Source organism: Cololabis saira, chromosome 4 (assembly GCF_033807715.1).
Source record: "Cololabis saira isolate AMF1-May2022 chromosome 4, fColSai1.1, whole genome shotgun sequence".
Taxonomy (NCBI): Eukaryota; Metazoa; Chordata; class Actinopteri; order Beloniformes; family Belonidae; genus Cololabis; species Cololabis saira.
Window position 1 is genome coordinate 27,596,603 of NC_084590.1, and position 15,696 is coordinate 27,612,298.

A 15,696-nucleotide genomic window follows, 5' to 3' on the forward strand; every position below is an offset into this window, starting at 1 on the left:
TTACGCGCAATGCCGGCTCTGCTCACTGCTCACTCGCTAAACAGTCCCCTCACAAACAGTGTCCAGCGGCGCTACGTTCCGCCGCGCCACGCAGCGTTCCCAACGCTGTGTGCGCTACTCACCGGTATTACGGTATATGAAAAGTTCATATCATAAGAAAAATAAACGGCAAACCTGATAATTTTTTTTTTTTTTCTCGCAAACACCTCGGTATGCCGGAAATCCGACGTGACGCCGGAGCGCTATCACCCCTGCAGTGGGATGTGTAACCGCATTTCTTCTGTCACCATTCAACTAAAGGTGAAAGTGATTGCAGAAGAAACTGACGTTGAGCACTTCCAAGGAGGTGACATCTCTCCATACGTGCGAGGACCACTGTGGCGCAGCGGCCGCCCGTGACCATCTTCCCACATCACATCATCCACATGGACGAGGTCCCGCTGACTCTCGACAAACCTTTGAACCATACGGTGGAGAAAAAAGTGACCGGAACGGTAGCGACGCACCGTGGTTCTTGGTTGCCATGGTAACGGACAGAAATTGTCTACCTATGGTGATTTTCTTTTTTCTTTTATCTTGTATTTGGAAATGCCTTGATTTCACAGATGCAGATTTACATAGCGTCAAAATCACTTCAAGTAAGTTAACATAACATTGGCATGACATTTTGTAGAACTTCTGGTGTCCAATTTGCCTCCTGGCTCTTCCCAGAATTTTCTTTGTAAAATATTTACATGGAACATGGAAAGCTTCTCATTTTAAATATTACATACAGAAAATTACACACAAAGCAGAATGAGTAAAGATCGTGCTGTAGATTATATCAATATATCATATTACAAAACACATTTTGATCCCACTGCTTATTTTTGTTAAGTTAGCAGAAGTCAGACCTAATAGGTTTTATGTACTCAGTCCACTTAGACCACATCTGGTAAAATTTCTCCTCCTCGATTTTTAGAGAGAATGACAACTTTTCCATGACATATATTTCATATATTATTCCTCTCCATTCATCTATAGTGGGGGATTCAGGTTTTAACCACCTCCTTGTAACAGCTTTTTTGCTCGCTGCAAGGAGACCTATAGTGATTTTCAAGAGGAAGACGTTGCAGAAAGAAGCCGTAGTTGTGGTTGAGGCAAATCGAAAGGGCTGGATGGACAAGGAAGAAATGAAAGAGTGGCTGAGAGAAGTGGATGTCAGGAGACCAGGTGGCGTTTTTCACAAATCAACATCCCGCTGGAAGTGAATTTGGAGCTCGCCATCGTCCCAGGAGGACTAACGAAAGAGCTCCAACCGCTGGACGTCGGTGTGAACCGGGCTTTTAAAGTCAAGTTGCGCGAAACGGTATAAATGGTATAAACGGTATAAACGGTTCACTGTGAGCGAAGCTGAGTTCAGCGCCGGATGAAGACGCGCTATCTAAACGCAATATATAAAATGACATATCTCAAAAACTAACTGACATTTAAAACCTCGATTCAGGAAGTATCAATAACAATAATCACCTGCTCTTGGTCTGACACTTATTTTGTCCGTATGATGTTATAAATGTATCTGGAAGATACAATTCACAAGTGTTTAGTGATGTTAATGGTGTGATACCTCTATTCTTTCTTTGAACACTTCTTTCTTCTCCACAGTGGCTGATTTTTTCTTGTTGAAGTGAAACTGCGTGTCCTCTTTAGCCTTCAGCAGGGCCTCCTTCTTGGCCTGGTATTCAGCAGCGCACGCCTTGGACTGACTGATGCACTCCAGCATCTTGGTGCGCTCCTTCGGGTCCTTCAGAGCGATGGACTCCACCGCCCCCTGGTGGCAGCAGAGCGAGTGACACCTCTCAATCACGTGGTATAAATCACACATGTAACACATCACTATTACTGTAATATATCACAATGATCGCATCTTTTGTTGCTCTGAGCAACAACAGAAAACACTTCCAGACAAATATTTCACAAAGAAAAAGCTTTTCATAAAACAAGTTTTTAGTTACGAGACAGCTGCAAAAGAAATTAAAGCTGCAAGCAGCGATGAACGGGCCCTCGCACTCATGGCCACCGCCCCCCATAAGCATATCAGAAATGACACCACCCACGACTCTCTATGTCAAACCATTCAAAAGTTATAGTCAGAATATAGGGACAACCAATCAGAAGAAGGGGCGGGGCTAATTTTCACCAATTATTGTCAAGGACTCAAAACCGAGTCCGATGACACCACCCACGACTCTTTATGTCAAACCATTCAAAAGTTATGGCAGAGAAAAGTATTCTGGGGGGCGCTGTTGAGCCGTTAGGCCACGCCCATTAATGCCAACCATGAAATATCAAATTTATCGCCAGGCCTGGCTTGCATGCAAAATTTGGTGACTTTTGGGGAACTATCAAATATGGACCAATCAGATGAAAGGGGGGCGCGCCACGGTAATGCTTTTGAAAGAGAAAAGTAATGCGCGTTGTCGCAGGATGGAGACGAACATTTTGATGTATAACACACCTGGGTGCACGTTACGGTTCAGGCCGTATTAACTGTCAAAGGAATGGCATAAATTGCTCCAAAATTACGCGATTAATTCAGAATGTTCAAAATGGCCGACTTCCTGTTTGGTTTCGGCCATGGCGCCAAGAGACTTTTCTTTAAGTTGCGACATAATACAGGTGTGTACCGATTTTCGTTCATGTACGTCAAACCGTATTGTGGGGTTTGAGGCACAAAGTTTTCTAGGGGGCGCTGTTGAGCCATTTTGCCACGCCCATTAATGCAAACCATTAAATATCACATTTTTCGCCAGGCCTGGCTTGCGTGCAAAATTTGGTGACTTTTTGGGCACGTTTAGGGGGGCAAAAAGGCCCTCCTTTCGTCAGAAGAATAAAAATAAAGAAAAAGAAAAAATAAATTCCTACAGATACAATAGGGCCTTCGCACTGTAAGTGCTCGGGGCCTAATAATAATGCTGATATTTAGAGGAATCAGTGTCTGTAGGATTTCTCACATCGCACAAGCAGATTATTTGACCAGGGAGGTTGTTGTTGATGTTCTATTATTTAGGAGGTGTAAAGCCCCTTTCACATAGAGATGCAGCTGCCAGGTTGCCGCGGCGGCAAAGGGCGCAAGAGGGCGCAGGCTGCCGCTGCGAATTGAACATTTTTTAATTTCAGTGTGCGCCCTGTGACGTCATCTCGGCGGTGTCCAATAGGAGAGAAGGTGGTGGAGTGTGAAAAAAAACTTGCAGGTTGTAGATCAGAGACGATCAACATGGAGGAAAGAATGATCTTGGCTGTGAGTCTGTGAGGAGCTGTGGGATACGAGACTGCAGGCCTATTGTGTGAAGAGAAATCTCCCAGTATTTGGACATACCAGGTGTGTTTAAAAGTGGTAGAAATGTGATATTCTTTTGCTCTTTTAACAATAAAATGTTAGTTTAAAATAAAATATAGCATTTCCATGCCTCATATCAGGATCAATTGAATCATTTATCAATATATGGCTATGGAAAGACCACGTGTCAATACTTTTGTAAACTGAAGCACATACTACATGTACACTCAGTATATCTAAACATCTAGATGACTGACATGAGCTAAAAAACAACAACATAGTTCAGAAAGGTTTTTTAATAAAATATGTTTTTAACTATTTACAGTGGATGACTTGAACAAAAAATGGAAAAACCTGAGGGACAGATATATGACGGAGAGGAAGGGAGGCCAGGCCAGTTGCAGTGATGAAGCCTGAAGTTGGTTGATCCTGCTGAGGCTCCAACTCTCCCCAACAGGCTCAAACTGCTCCTTGTTCAGCCTGAAGTAGAAGCTCATCATGGAGCTGTAGCTCCCGAACAAGCCTGTATTCCCCCAAATCCTGTCTTCATGAGGATTTCATGGGCCCTCCTTGCTGCTGCTGCTCGTCTCCTCCTCCTCCTCCTCCTCCTCCTCCTCCTCCTCCTCCTCCTCCTCCTCCTCCTCTTCCTCCTCCTCAGAAGAAGAAGAATCACTAAAGCCAGGGCTTTTCTTTGAAGCAGGGACAGATACATTTTGCAAACCGAGCTGTAGCTACTGTACGTCCAAACGAGTGGGAAAACGGCGCCAGAACGGAAAACTTTTTTTTCGTTCGCCAAGCAACTTGCAACAAATATGTACGCGATTCGCGCATGCGCGCGCTGCTCTGCACCGACTCGCCGCCCGCTCTACGCCCATCCCGGTGGTGTGCGCGGTGCAAACCGCGTTCTATGTGAAAGCCCCTTTACTACCCAAGAGATCTACCCTCTCCCTTGAGATGTAACTGAGTAATCTTGAATCTTGTAATTTTAACTCTTTCGTGACCCAAACATGAGATGGAGACAAGTGTTGTGGCGTCGGATGTAAGTGACAAATCTCCCCAAATGTGCTCTTGTATAAAAACAAACAAACAAAACTCTCATCTTTTTAGAAGTGTAATTTTTTAGATGATTATTTTGTAAAGTTTGGAAACTCTTGTGAGAAAAAAAATTACAGCACACTGACCCTCATTTCAAATGTGGTGTAGTGATGAGATTGACTGTTTGACCTAAATTTACATATTTGGTTCAGTAAAAACAAAACTTTTTTTTTTATTGTTTGTCTTATCATGATCTCAGTGATTCCGTGGGCGGAGGGGGCGCTGAACGATATAGTGTTTATACCAACTAGCAAATGCAGCAAAATGAAGAATCACCTACTCACAAAGGTTATTTTTGGTTATGAAATGATGTGTTTAAAACCTTCATAGACAGTTAAGTTGTTAATTGTTATTACCTGTAAGCCAAATAATCATGCATGAGCCACTGTGAATCTGAGTGTGATCAAGTGGGATAAGTGGATGAATAGATTCAAGTTCAGGAGTTTTTAATGGTACCTGAAACACCAGACAGTTCTGAGCTTTGGTCACAATTCCAATCTTTTCCAGCTCCTCGGTGTATCTGGAAAACGTGACAGTGACACCATCGATGCAATATTCAGAGGAGTCTCCTGAAAAATACAAAAACATTTGAAACCTTAAAAGTCAGGAAAAAGCAGAATATGAGAACTTTAATTTCACCTTTTAGATGTTTAATATGATCTATTGTAATTTAGTCTTTCCAAGAATATTTTTGTTTCACAGATTTTGTTGCAGAGCCCCTGATATGCCATCTGAATGAATGAATAAATGAATGATTGAGTATTACTACATTTATTATTTCATGGTCTCAAATCAGTGTTTTGTGGCAAAAAAGATCGTATTTCTTGGCCTCTAATATTTTGTAGTGACAAATTAGAATTTGGTGGGCACAAATATATATACAAATTAGTATATATTTTGGCCAGAACTTCAAATCTGCTGGCCTACAATTTGAATTTTGTGGCTTTAAATAATTATTTCATGTTCCTAAATGAATATTTCCAGGGTTTAAATTATCAGTTTTTGGCAATAATTGAAACATTTGAGGCCACACATTATTTTGTGGTCTTTAATTAGCATTCTGTGGACTCAAATTAGTGTTGTGTGTCAAACATATTTTATTTCTCGGCCTCTAATTGGTATTTGGTAATATAGAATTAGACTTTTGTGGCCATAAATTAATATATTTTGGGCCGAGCTGTTACAACAGGAAAACCAGAGGTGTTTCCATCACTAAAAAAAAATCCTAAGTAAAATAATTAAACCAGTAAAATAAATAGGAGAATAATAAACAAAAACTACTATAAAAATGAAAAGTAGTTCCTACCAACAGCGAGTCATTTAGACTAAATCTGAATAGTTTAGTCACTTTCCACCGTATTCCTGTTAAGGATATACTTTACCACAAATGACTGAAGTATCAAAAGTATCGATATTTTAGTTTGAGAATCGATTTTAGAGCAAACAGATCTGGTATCGAAAGTATCGATATTTCAGTATCGATCTCTACATCACTAATTCTGTCTAGACCCGGTCATTGTACGTTTTGACCGTATAGAAACGTAATTCTCCTCAGTTGTGCGAAATAAGACCTGAATGCAGGCATTGTGTCATAGAATTGTCAAATTGGTTTGATTCACTGTATGAATTGTTACAATTACTTTTGTAATACTGTATTTGACCCGGTCTTTGTAGGTTTTGACCATATAGAAACGTAATTCTTGCTATTATAAGAATGCGATGTGTACCTGCTGTACTCTACTGCCCTTACTTTTTAACAACTTGTGCTTTTTATTATTTTACCTCTTTTCTTATCATTTTATTTCATTGTATTTGTTATTTACTGTTTAATTGTGTCTTGCCGCTTTTAATGTTGATGTAAAGCACTTTGAATTACCTTGTGTTGAATTGTGCTATACAAATAAACTTGCCTTGCCTTGCCTAGTATTACACTCGTTTTAGACCACAGAATACTAACTTGTGGCCATACAATAATTGGCAGCAAAAATATGAAATATTAATTTGAGGTTATCTGTACTTTGTAGCTTTGAAACAGCTGAAAACTCGACACATATATTAAAAAAACTCAAGGATTCACTTAACGTAAAGGGGGCGAACCATGTCATAAAGCGTAAAAAACTCCTATCTTGGTTGAAGACAGAGAGAGTTAATATAGCTCTTTTACAGGAAACACATCTGGACGATAAGGAGCATGAAAAACTTGGGAGAGAGAATGGGTCGGCCAAGTTTACTATTCCTCTTTTTCGACAAGCAAAAGAGGTGTCGCCATTCTTATAAATAAGAATACACCATTTACTTTAGATAGTTGTATTAAAGACAAAAATGGACGCTATGTTCTTATATCTGGTGTTCTATATGGGGAACGCATTATGATTGGCTGCGTATATGCTCCGAATACATATGACAGTCAATTTTACTCTTCTTTGCTGGCTGACGTTTCCTCTCTTTCTTCTTCATACACAATACTGGCTGGTGATTGGAATTCTACGGCTAATCCTGAGGTTGACCATTCTCCACCGTCCAGGGCCAAACCTTCTAAAATGTCAAGAGCCATGAGAGAAGTATGCTCTGATTTAGATCTATTTGACACTTGGAGAGTCCTACATCCCTCGGAGAGGGACTACATGTTTTTTTCCAATCCACATCAGATTTTCACTAGAATAGACTATATCTTTACCTCTAGGCAGGTTCTTGATAGAGTAGAAAAATGCAATATAGGCAGTAGGTTATTATCAGATCACGCCGATGTCTCCCTGGTGGTCGCACCACCATTTTGTCAACCCACCACCCCCCGCTGGCGTTTGAACCCTTCTATTTTGAACAGCACCGCATTTGTGGATTATATGGAGGACCAAATTGAACAATTCTTAGTGATTAATGATAATGATGAAACCAATCCATCAATACTATGGGAGACCCTTAAGGCCTATGTTAGGGGTGCGGCCATATCGTATTGCTCAGCAAGGAAAAAAGAGGCTTTGAAAAAACAGATTGACTTAGAAAAACAATTAGCGGATTTAGAAAAACAATTGAAGGACAATCCGACCAAGACCTTGCTTAATAGAACGGATGCCTCACGCTCAGCTCTTAACCAACTGCTAACACAGAAAGCGGAGGCCAGCATTTTCTATGCGAGACACAGGCTGTTTGAAATGGGGGATAAACCGGGTCGGCTGCTTGCACGTTTGGCAGCGGGTAGACAGAATTATACCTCAATAGCCTCACTTAAGGATGATTCTGGAAAGAGCCATCATGAGACGAAAGCTCTTACTGAAATAATGGGGAACTTTTATAAAAAGCTATATGCTCCTGACTCATCGGCTGATGAGGAGACTATGCACTCTTTCTTGGGAAAACTTAACCTCCCATCCCTATCTGAAACAAACCAGGAGTCTCTTGGGAGGCCTATTACATCAGAGGAGGTTACAGAGGCGATAACATCACTACAGAGTGGTAAAGCGCCTGGGCCTGACGGCTACGGGCCAGAGTTTTATAAAAAGTTCCATAAATTACTAATAGGCCCCTTAACTAAAATGTATCTACACTCTATAGAATTAGGCCAATTTCCCCCCACCTTATATGCTGTAAATATTTCTGTCATCCTCAAGAAAGGAAAGCCTCCTGATGAATGTGGTTCATATCGCCCTATTAGTTTAATTAATGTCGATAGTAAAATATTTTCTAAACTCTTGGCAAAGAGACTGGAAGGCCATCTTCCTTTTTTAATTGGAGAACAACAAACTGGTTTTATCAAAAATAGAGCTTCTCAGCTAAATATGAGGACATTAGTTGGTGTTATACAGTACACAAGAACGCATAAAAAGGAGGGTCTCGTAATTTCTTGCGATGCAGCCAAGGCCTTCGATAACATTTTATTTCCTTACGTATTTAGTACCCTGGAGAAGTTTCGTCTGGGTGAGGGCTTTATTAATATGTTAAAATTAATTTATCACTCTCCGAGGGCAAGTGTGCTGGTCAATGGTATGCTATCCCCTGAATTTAACTTAGGAAGGTCGGTGCGCCAGGGGGATCCGATTTCTCCACTCATTTTTAATTTAGCTATCGAGCCTCTGGCTGAAGCAATTAGAAGTCATAATAATATATTTGGAATTCAAATGGGCCCGGTTACACACAAACTGGCTTTATACGCCGATGATTTATTATTATTTGTATCCAACCCATCCAAATCTATCCCAGCTATAATGTCACTTATTCAGACATTTGGCTCCTTTTCAGGTTACAGGATAAATTACGACAAATCTGTAGCTATGCCTCTGGGGGGCAGTGTTGACACACCATGCTTGCCTAATTTTCCCTTTGTATGGTCCACTACTGGTTTCACATATCTAGGAATCACCATCACTCCTAATGTTAAGGATATGCTGAGGTTAAATTTCTCCAATGTGTTACAAGAGGTTAAAAGAGATCTTGTAAGATGGTTTGACCTGCCGGTTTCTTGGATGGGTAGGATAAATCTAATTAAGATGAACGTGCTACCCCGGCTTCTTTATCCCATGCAAATGTTACCACTATACATAACCAAGAAAGTAATTAGAGAAATTGAAAGGGACCTTTCAAAATTCATATGGCATGGTAAAAAACCTAGACTGAGTATGAAGACATTGCAACTACCTAAGGATAGGGGGGGGTTGGCACTTCCAAGTATCTTATATTACAATTGGGCCTGCCACTGTCGTACTATGCATGGGTGGGTTCATGATTTTCTTACTGGTAAGCCAGAGCCCCTTGAAGTATGGGAGTGTACTCCCTATGTACTCCTAGCTGAACTTACAAATATACACAAATTACACTCCATATCAGCAGATAGCCCAGTACTCTTGAATTCAAGCAAGATTTGGAAAAATATTGTAGCTTTTACTGGTAGGAAAAATATGTCCTCATATTTGACACCTCTCATCGGTAATAGACAATTTGTCCCGGGGATAAGGAGCGTCGTTTTTCGGTCATGGTATGATAAAGGTATTAGGGTTATAGGAGACCTGTTTGATGCCAATGGTGTTTTAATGTCATTCACAATGGTTAAGAATTCATTTGGAATCCCACAAACAGATTTCTTTGCATATCTACAGGCTCGCCACTTTATAAACAATAACATTAGGTTTCCTCAAGATGGATCTCGTCTTGGGCATTTAGAAAAGACTATTATGCATTTTACTAAGAAAAAAGGCTTGATTTCATACTTTTATGACACTTTTCTGAGTCATGGAAAACACAACGTGGCCAATGTTGCATGGCGATGGGAAAGGGACTTCCAAACAGAGTATGAACAAGAATGTTGGTCTCAATGCATCCAAAACTCCCACTCTATTTTCATAAGTAATAGATACAAGGAGATGCAGTATAGGATTCTTCATAGGCAACATAGAACACCTGAAATCTTAAACAAATTCGATCCCAGCAGGTCCCCATTATGCATTAAATGCAAAAAGGAGATTGGTACCTACATACACTGTTTCTGGGAATGTCCCAAGATTGCTAGATTTTGGTCCTATGTGGCTAAAGAATTGAGTTCAATTATGAAATCTACTATCTGTAAAGATCCTGGACAATTTCTATTAGGGCTGCCGTCAAAATTTGGAGTATTGGATCGAGCCAAGCTACTTAGTAAGCTTCTCTGCGTAGCTAGAAAATGTATTCTGTTCAATTGGATTCATGAGAAACCTCCATCAGTAACCCAATGGTATAGAGAAATCTACAGAGTTCTTCCGATGGAAAGACTCAGTGCCAAATTAAAAGATAGGGAAGATAACTTCATGAAAATTTGGTGGCCTCTTATAAACCATTTGCCCAGGGATCTATCTGCCTTGATTTATAAAGGAAGCGATTCTTTTGATTTTAGACCCCCAGCTGTACTCTTGCAGTTTACCTTCTGATGTGCTCGGTGTGTGCTGTGTGTACTACACAATATAACTTTTTTTTTAATTTACACAGTAACTGTGTTGTATCTATAGATGTGTCGATTGCCCTTTTCTTTTTCCTTTTTTTTTCTTTTCTTTTTGTTTGTATTGTATTCTGTTTTTGATTTATACCTTTGGTGTTAATACTGAAAATCAATAAAATATTATTATGAAAAAAAAACTCAAGGAATAAAAAAAAGAAGAAATATTAATCATGGAATAACACGGACCTGCAATTGTCCGTGAAAACACGGTTTCTGTGTCCCTGTCGTCACAGAACTGCAGGGCCACACTGGCGGAGCCGGACACGGGCTGCCCGATGTGGGCCCCGTGGATCAGGTCCCTCAGGCGCCGGACCCTCAGCGCCGCCGCCCGCTCCCCGATCACGAAGCTCAGGGCGTCCATCACGTTGGACTTACCTGGTGGGATTTACACCAACTCAGTAAATATACTTTAGTTACCATATTATAACTTAAAAGCTAACAGTTACAAGTGCTTGCAAGCAAAATAGGGCCATTAAAAAAAAAGTATGACTCATTTACACAGATATGTAGTTTTACTCTCATACATCTTTTTTTACATAGAGCAGGGATCGGCAACCCGCGGCTCTAGAGCCACATGCAGCTCTTTAGCGCCGCCCTAGTGGCTCCCTGGAGCTTTTTCAAAAATGTTTGACCTTTTTTTCTTTTTCCTTTCCTTTTTAATCTCGACATTTCGACTTTTTTCTCGACATTTCGACTTTTGTCTTGACATTTCGACTTTTGTCTCAAGATTGTTCTTCAATATTAATCTTGACATTTCGACTTTTTTCTCGAAATTTCAACTTTTTTCTCTGCATTTCGACTTTTTTCTCGAAGTGCATAATGAAAAAAAAAATCTCCCCCCAGTTCTAACTAATATAGACACATGCAGCATGTGTTGCCTTCATTCTAAGGCTGATACAAGACTTTTCATTTTTTGCGGCTCCAGACATATTTGTTTTTTGTGTTTTTTGTCCAATATGGCTCTTTCAACATTTTGGGTTGCCGACCCCTGACATAGAGGAACCCAGTCCTGCAGATATATTACTGATAATAAACCCATTTCCTGCAGGAACTTAACTATTTAACATGAATTCAAAACAAACAGGCAGTTTTGTAACTAACTTAACAAGTTTATTATTATATATATATATATATATATATATATATATATATATATATATATATATATATATATTATAGATGCAGAGTAATCAACCACTGAGCAATAACGATAATAATAATAACCACAATCATGTGCTGTAACAAAGCACCTTTCAATAACCATGTCTACCTCATACTGCTGCACCTTTCACTTTTAAATTGTATATACCGGTATATGTTAATAAGAGACATTTGTCTATTACTGTTTGTAACTATATAAATCTGGGTTCAGTGAGCGGAAAAAAAAGGAAAACAAATTCCCTGTCTGGCATGTTCATACTTGGCCAATAAAGCTGATTCTATTCTATTCCATTCTATTAACTTTCACTCACCAGAGCCATTAGTGCCAATTATGCAGTTAAACCGCATAAACGGACCAATAATCTGTTTTCCACGCCAATAAATTAATGAAGGAATGATTGAGTATTACTAAAATATAATTTCATGGCCTCAAATTAGTGTTTTGTGGCAAAAAGGATTGTATTTATTGGCCTGTAATGTTTTGTAGTGACAAACTAGAAATTGGTGGCCACAAATACACTGTATATACAAATTATATATTTTGGCCAGAACTTCAAATCTGCTGGCCTACAGAATGTTGTGGCTTTAAATAATTATTTTATGTTCCTAAATTTATATTTATAGGGTTTAAATTATCAGTTTTTGGCAATAATTGAAACATTTGAGGCCACACATTATTTTTGTGGGCTCGAATTCATATTTTGTGGTCTTTAATTAGCATTCTGTGGACTCAAATTAGTGTTGTGTGTCAAACAAGTTTTATTTCTTGGTTTCTAATTGCTATTTGGTAAAAGAATTAGACAGAAAACCAATTCGTTTCTTTCAATACATCTTTTTACATAGACGAACGCGGTCCTGCAGATAAATGAGTGATAATAAACCCAGTTCCTGCTTAATTATTTAACATTAATTCAAAACCAACTAGCAGTTTTGTAACTAAAGGCGAGCTAACCCTAACAAGTTTATGTTCACTCACCAGAGCCGTTAGTGCCAATTATGCAGTTAAACCGCATAAACGGACCAATAATCTGTTTTCCACGCCAGGACTTGAAGTTTTCGACATTAATTTGTTTTAAAAACCCCATCTTTATTAAATTTTCTGAGGTACATAAAAAAATAACGGGTCAATAAATTTTCCGTCGTTGGACGAATGGCATAAATGAATGGCGAACGAGAGGCGGGAACGGAAAAAGCCGAATGAGAGGCGGGAACGGAAAAAGCCGAATGAGGCCGGAAAAAGCCGAATGAGAGGCGGGAACGGAAAAAGCCGAATGGTGCCGGAAAAAGCCGAATGAGAGGCGGGAACGGAAAAAGCCGAATGGTGCCGGGAAAAGCCGAATGAGAGGCGGGAACGGAAAAAGCCGAATGGGGCCGGAAACAGCCGAATGAGAGGCGGCGATGTAAAATTTGAGCACCCGTATGAATCTCTCCGCCTTTTTCTTGGTACCAAGGGTCCGCTACAGTCTACATTCATTTTTATTAACATTATGTTTTTTTAAATAGACTTTAAATAGAAATTCTGTTGTTTTTATATATACATACATATCTAGGTCGGTACTGTATTGCAGGGATGTGCAGAGACCTTTGGGGCTGGTGCTGAAATTTAAACACTTTCCGACAATAACATTCAGGATAACAGAATATATTATAGCAACCCATATTTTTAAAGGGTGTAACATGTAATCGCATCATACAATATCATCACCCCATCTGAATTCATCAGGTTAGGACAATAATGCAAAGCAAAATTAGCCTATGCTTTACCTGATATGGGAATGTTGTACAGTTGCTTTTTAAGGAGTTTCTGTGTGTGTGTGTGTGTGTGTGTGTGTGTGTGTGTGTGTGTGTGTGTGTGTGTGTGTGTGTGTGTGTGTGTGTGTGTGTGTGCGTGCGTGCGTGCGTGCGTGCGTGCGTGCGTGCGTGCGTGCGTGCGTGCGTGCGTGAGTGCGTGTGTGTGTGTGCTTCGGTTTTGCAGCTCACAACGGCAACTTTCTGTTGACCATGTCCCTGAATAAAGTCACGCCACTGTGGTTGATCGGAATGTCCTTCTCAATTGCCAATAAAAGTAGATCTGTCAATCTCTCCTCTGAGCAAAGGCTGCGCAACTCAGCAGCTCAGCAGCTCAGTCATGTTGGGAAAAATCACTTCTGTTGAGATGCTTGCTGCTTTCCACTACTGTGGAACTGTCAGGTGATGGAAGGCATTCAAGATTTCCCATGTGGAATTATCTCCTCCTTTAAAGCGCAGTTTAAGCTCCTGTTTCATGGTGTCCACAAAAGTGTAGTACACTTTAACTGTAGTAATCTTGAATGGTCGCAAAAGCATGGTCACTTGTAGCTGCTGAGGCAAAAAACTTCAGCTTTGCTGGAACTTTCCTCCTGGCTTGTCCTGAAACCTGAGATGGTCCATGTGGCAGAGTGGAGGAGCTGCAGCCACTCAGGCTGACGGGACACAGGTGTGGCTCGTCAACCTCTCCACCCTGCCAGCCTTATAAGAGGAGAAGCTGCTGCTGAGACTGGTGGTCAGACTGAAGCTGAAGGAGCTGGAAGCACGTGTCTTGGGTGATTTTGCTGAATAAAAGGGTTCTGCACTAAACTCCGTGTCCTCTCTATCCTCTCGGTCGGGCCCCGTAGCACTCGCCATGCTACACTGGCGCCCAACGTGGGGCCCGACGGGATGGAGAAGGGAGGCACGGAGCGGGCCCTGGAGGCGCTCGCCCATGAGTTGGCAGACCTGGCAGCCATGCTTCAGAGCCAGGGGGAGTGGCAGCTTGCGGCACTAGAAGCGCTGGTGGCCGCGGAGCGACCCACCCCTGCGCCACGCTCGAGGTTCGCTGCAGCAGCGCGGGAGGAGCTGGCGGCGCCGCAGCTGAGAGGCCGGGAGGCAGAAGCTGCGGGCCGCCAAGCGACGGCTCCCGAGGCGGCGGGACCCGCGGAGCGACCCATCCCTGCACCCCGTCTGAGGTTCGCCGCGGCAGCGCTGGCGGCGCTGCAGCCGACCGGCCGTGAGGCAGTGGCTGCAGGCCGCCAGGCGGCTCCTGGGACGGAGGCGGAAGCAGAGTTGGCGGGGGGAGGCGGCTGCGGAGGCGTAGCCGCCAGCTACGGCGGGTCCCGCGGAGACGGGGCCGGACCTGCAGCCAGAGCAGAGTGTGGGGGAAGAGGCGGTCCTGGAGGCGGACCAGCAGCCCGCGCAGGGCTGCGTCACGAAGGAGGGCGTGGTCCGGGACGCACCAGCTCCAGAACGGGGCTGCGCCGTGAGGGAGGCGGTCGTGGACGCACCGTTTATTCAGCCACAAACGCCACACACAGTGCAGAAGCACAGCATCATACAGCTCCTCCGACCTTTCTCTTCTGCTGTCCAGCTCTGCCTTATAAGGCAGGCAGGGTGGAGGCGCGGCAGCCACTCAGGTTGATAGGACACAGGTGCGCGTGTCCCATCAACCTCTCCACCCTGCCACAGTCCAAACCTGCTGATGCAGCTTTCTCTGTGGCCTGTTCATACAGCTTCTTGAACTCTTCCTCTGTTCTGGTAAGGGCCAGCCTCTGCAAAACCCCATCAAAAATCTCATAAGCTGCAGCCAAGTCTATATCTTTCTGCTGCAATGCATCAGATGCAGTTGCAGATTCAAATACAAATTCAAAGCTGATGCTTTTGAGAAGGATCATTGCATCACCTGCTGAAGAGTCTGGAGGATCTTGCAGTGTCATTTCCTCAAGAAACTGCATAACAGCAGGGAGGACCTTCCTTAAAGTGTTAAGGGCAGTTTCTCTGCAGGCCCACTGTGTGTCTGACAGCTTCTGCAGCTCCTGTGGAACTGATCAGGGCACAAACTCTTCTGCATTTCAATAAATGCAGAGTGCCGTTTAGATGAGTTGGCAACAAAACAGTAACGTTTTTCAACCAAGTTGAAAAAACTGACAAAACACATGTTGGACTTTGCACACTCCACCAACACCAGATTAAAGGTGACCTATTATGGCATTTAATGTATATTTTAAACAGGCCTTGAATCTCTTAAAAACAATCTAAAGCTTGTTTTTTCTACATAAATCATAAATCCAGCCTGTGGGCCCTGTCACTAGTTTTACCGCTTCTAACCTCTTTTTCTGCGCCTCATTTTTAGGGAAGGGGGGGTATGATAATGAGGCTCTGTGCTGAT

At 42.0% G+C, this 15,696-nt stretch overlaps 1 protein-coding gene across 1 annotated transcript in view; it reads right to left on the reverse strand.

The window, feature by feature from the left end:
- Positions 1-12,622, reverse strand: part of smc1b (structural maintenance of chromosomes 1B) — a 49,048-nt gene extending 36,426 nt beyond the window's left edge. Inside the window, exons 1-4 of the mRNA XM_061720304.1 lie at positions 12,514-12,622; positions 10,563-10,751; positions 4,871-4,983; positions 1,607-1,810 (exon numbers count right to left, since the gene is read on the reverse strand). Of these exons, the coding sequence (XP_061576288.1) occupies positions 1,607-1,810; positions 4,871-4,983; positions 10,563-10,751; positions 12,514-12,622 (615 nt within the window). The remainder of the gene's footprint in view (positions 1-1,606; positions 1,811-4,870; positions 4,984-10,562; positions 10,752-12,513) is intronic.
- Positions 12,623-15,696: the final 3,074 nt, after the last annotated feature.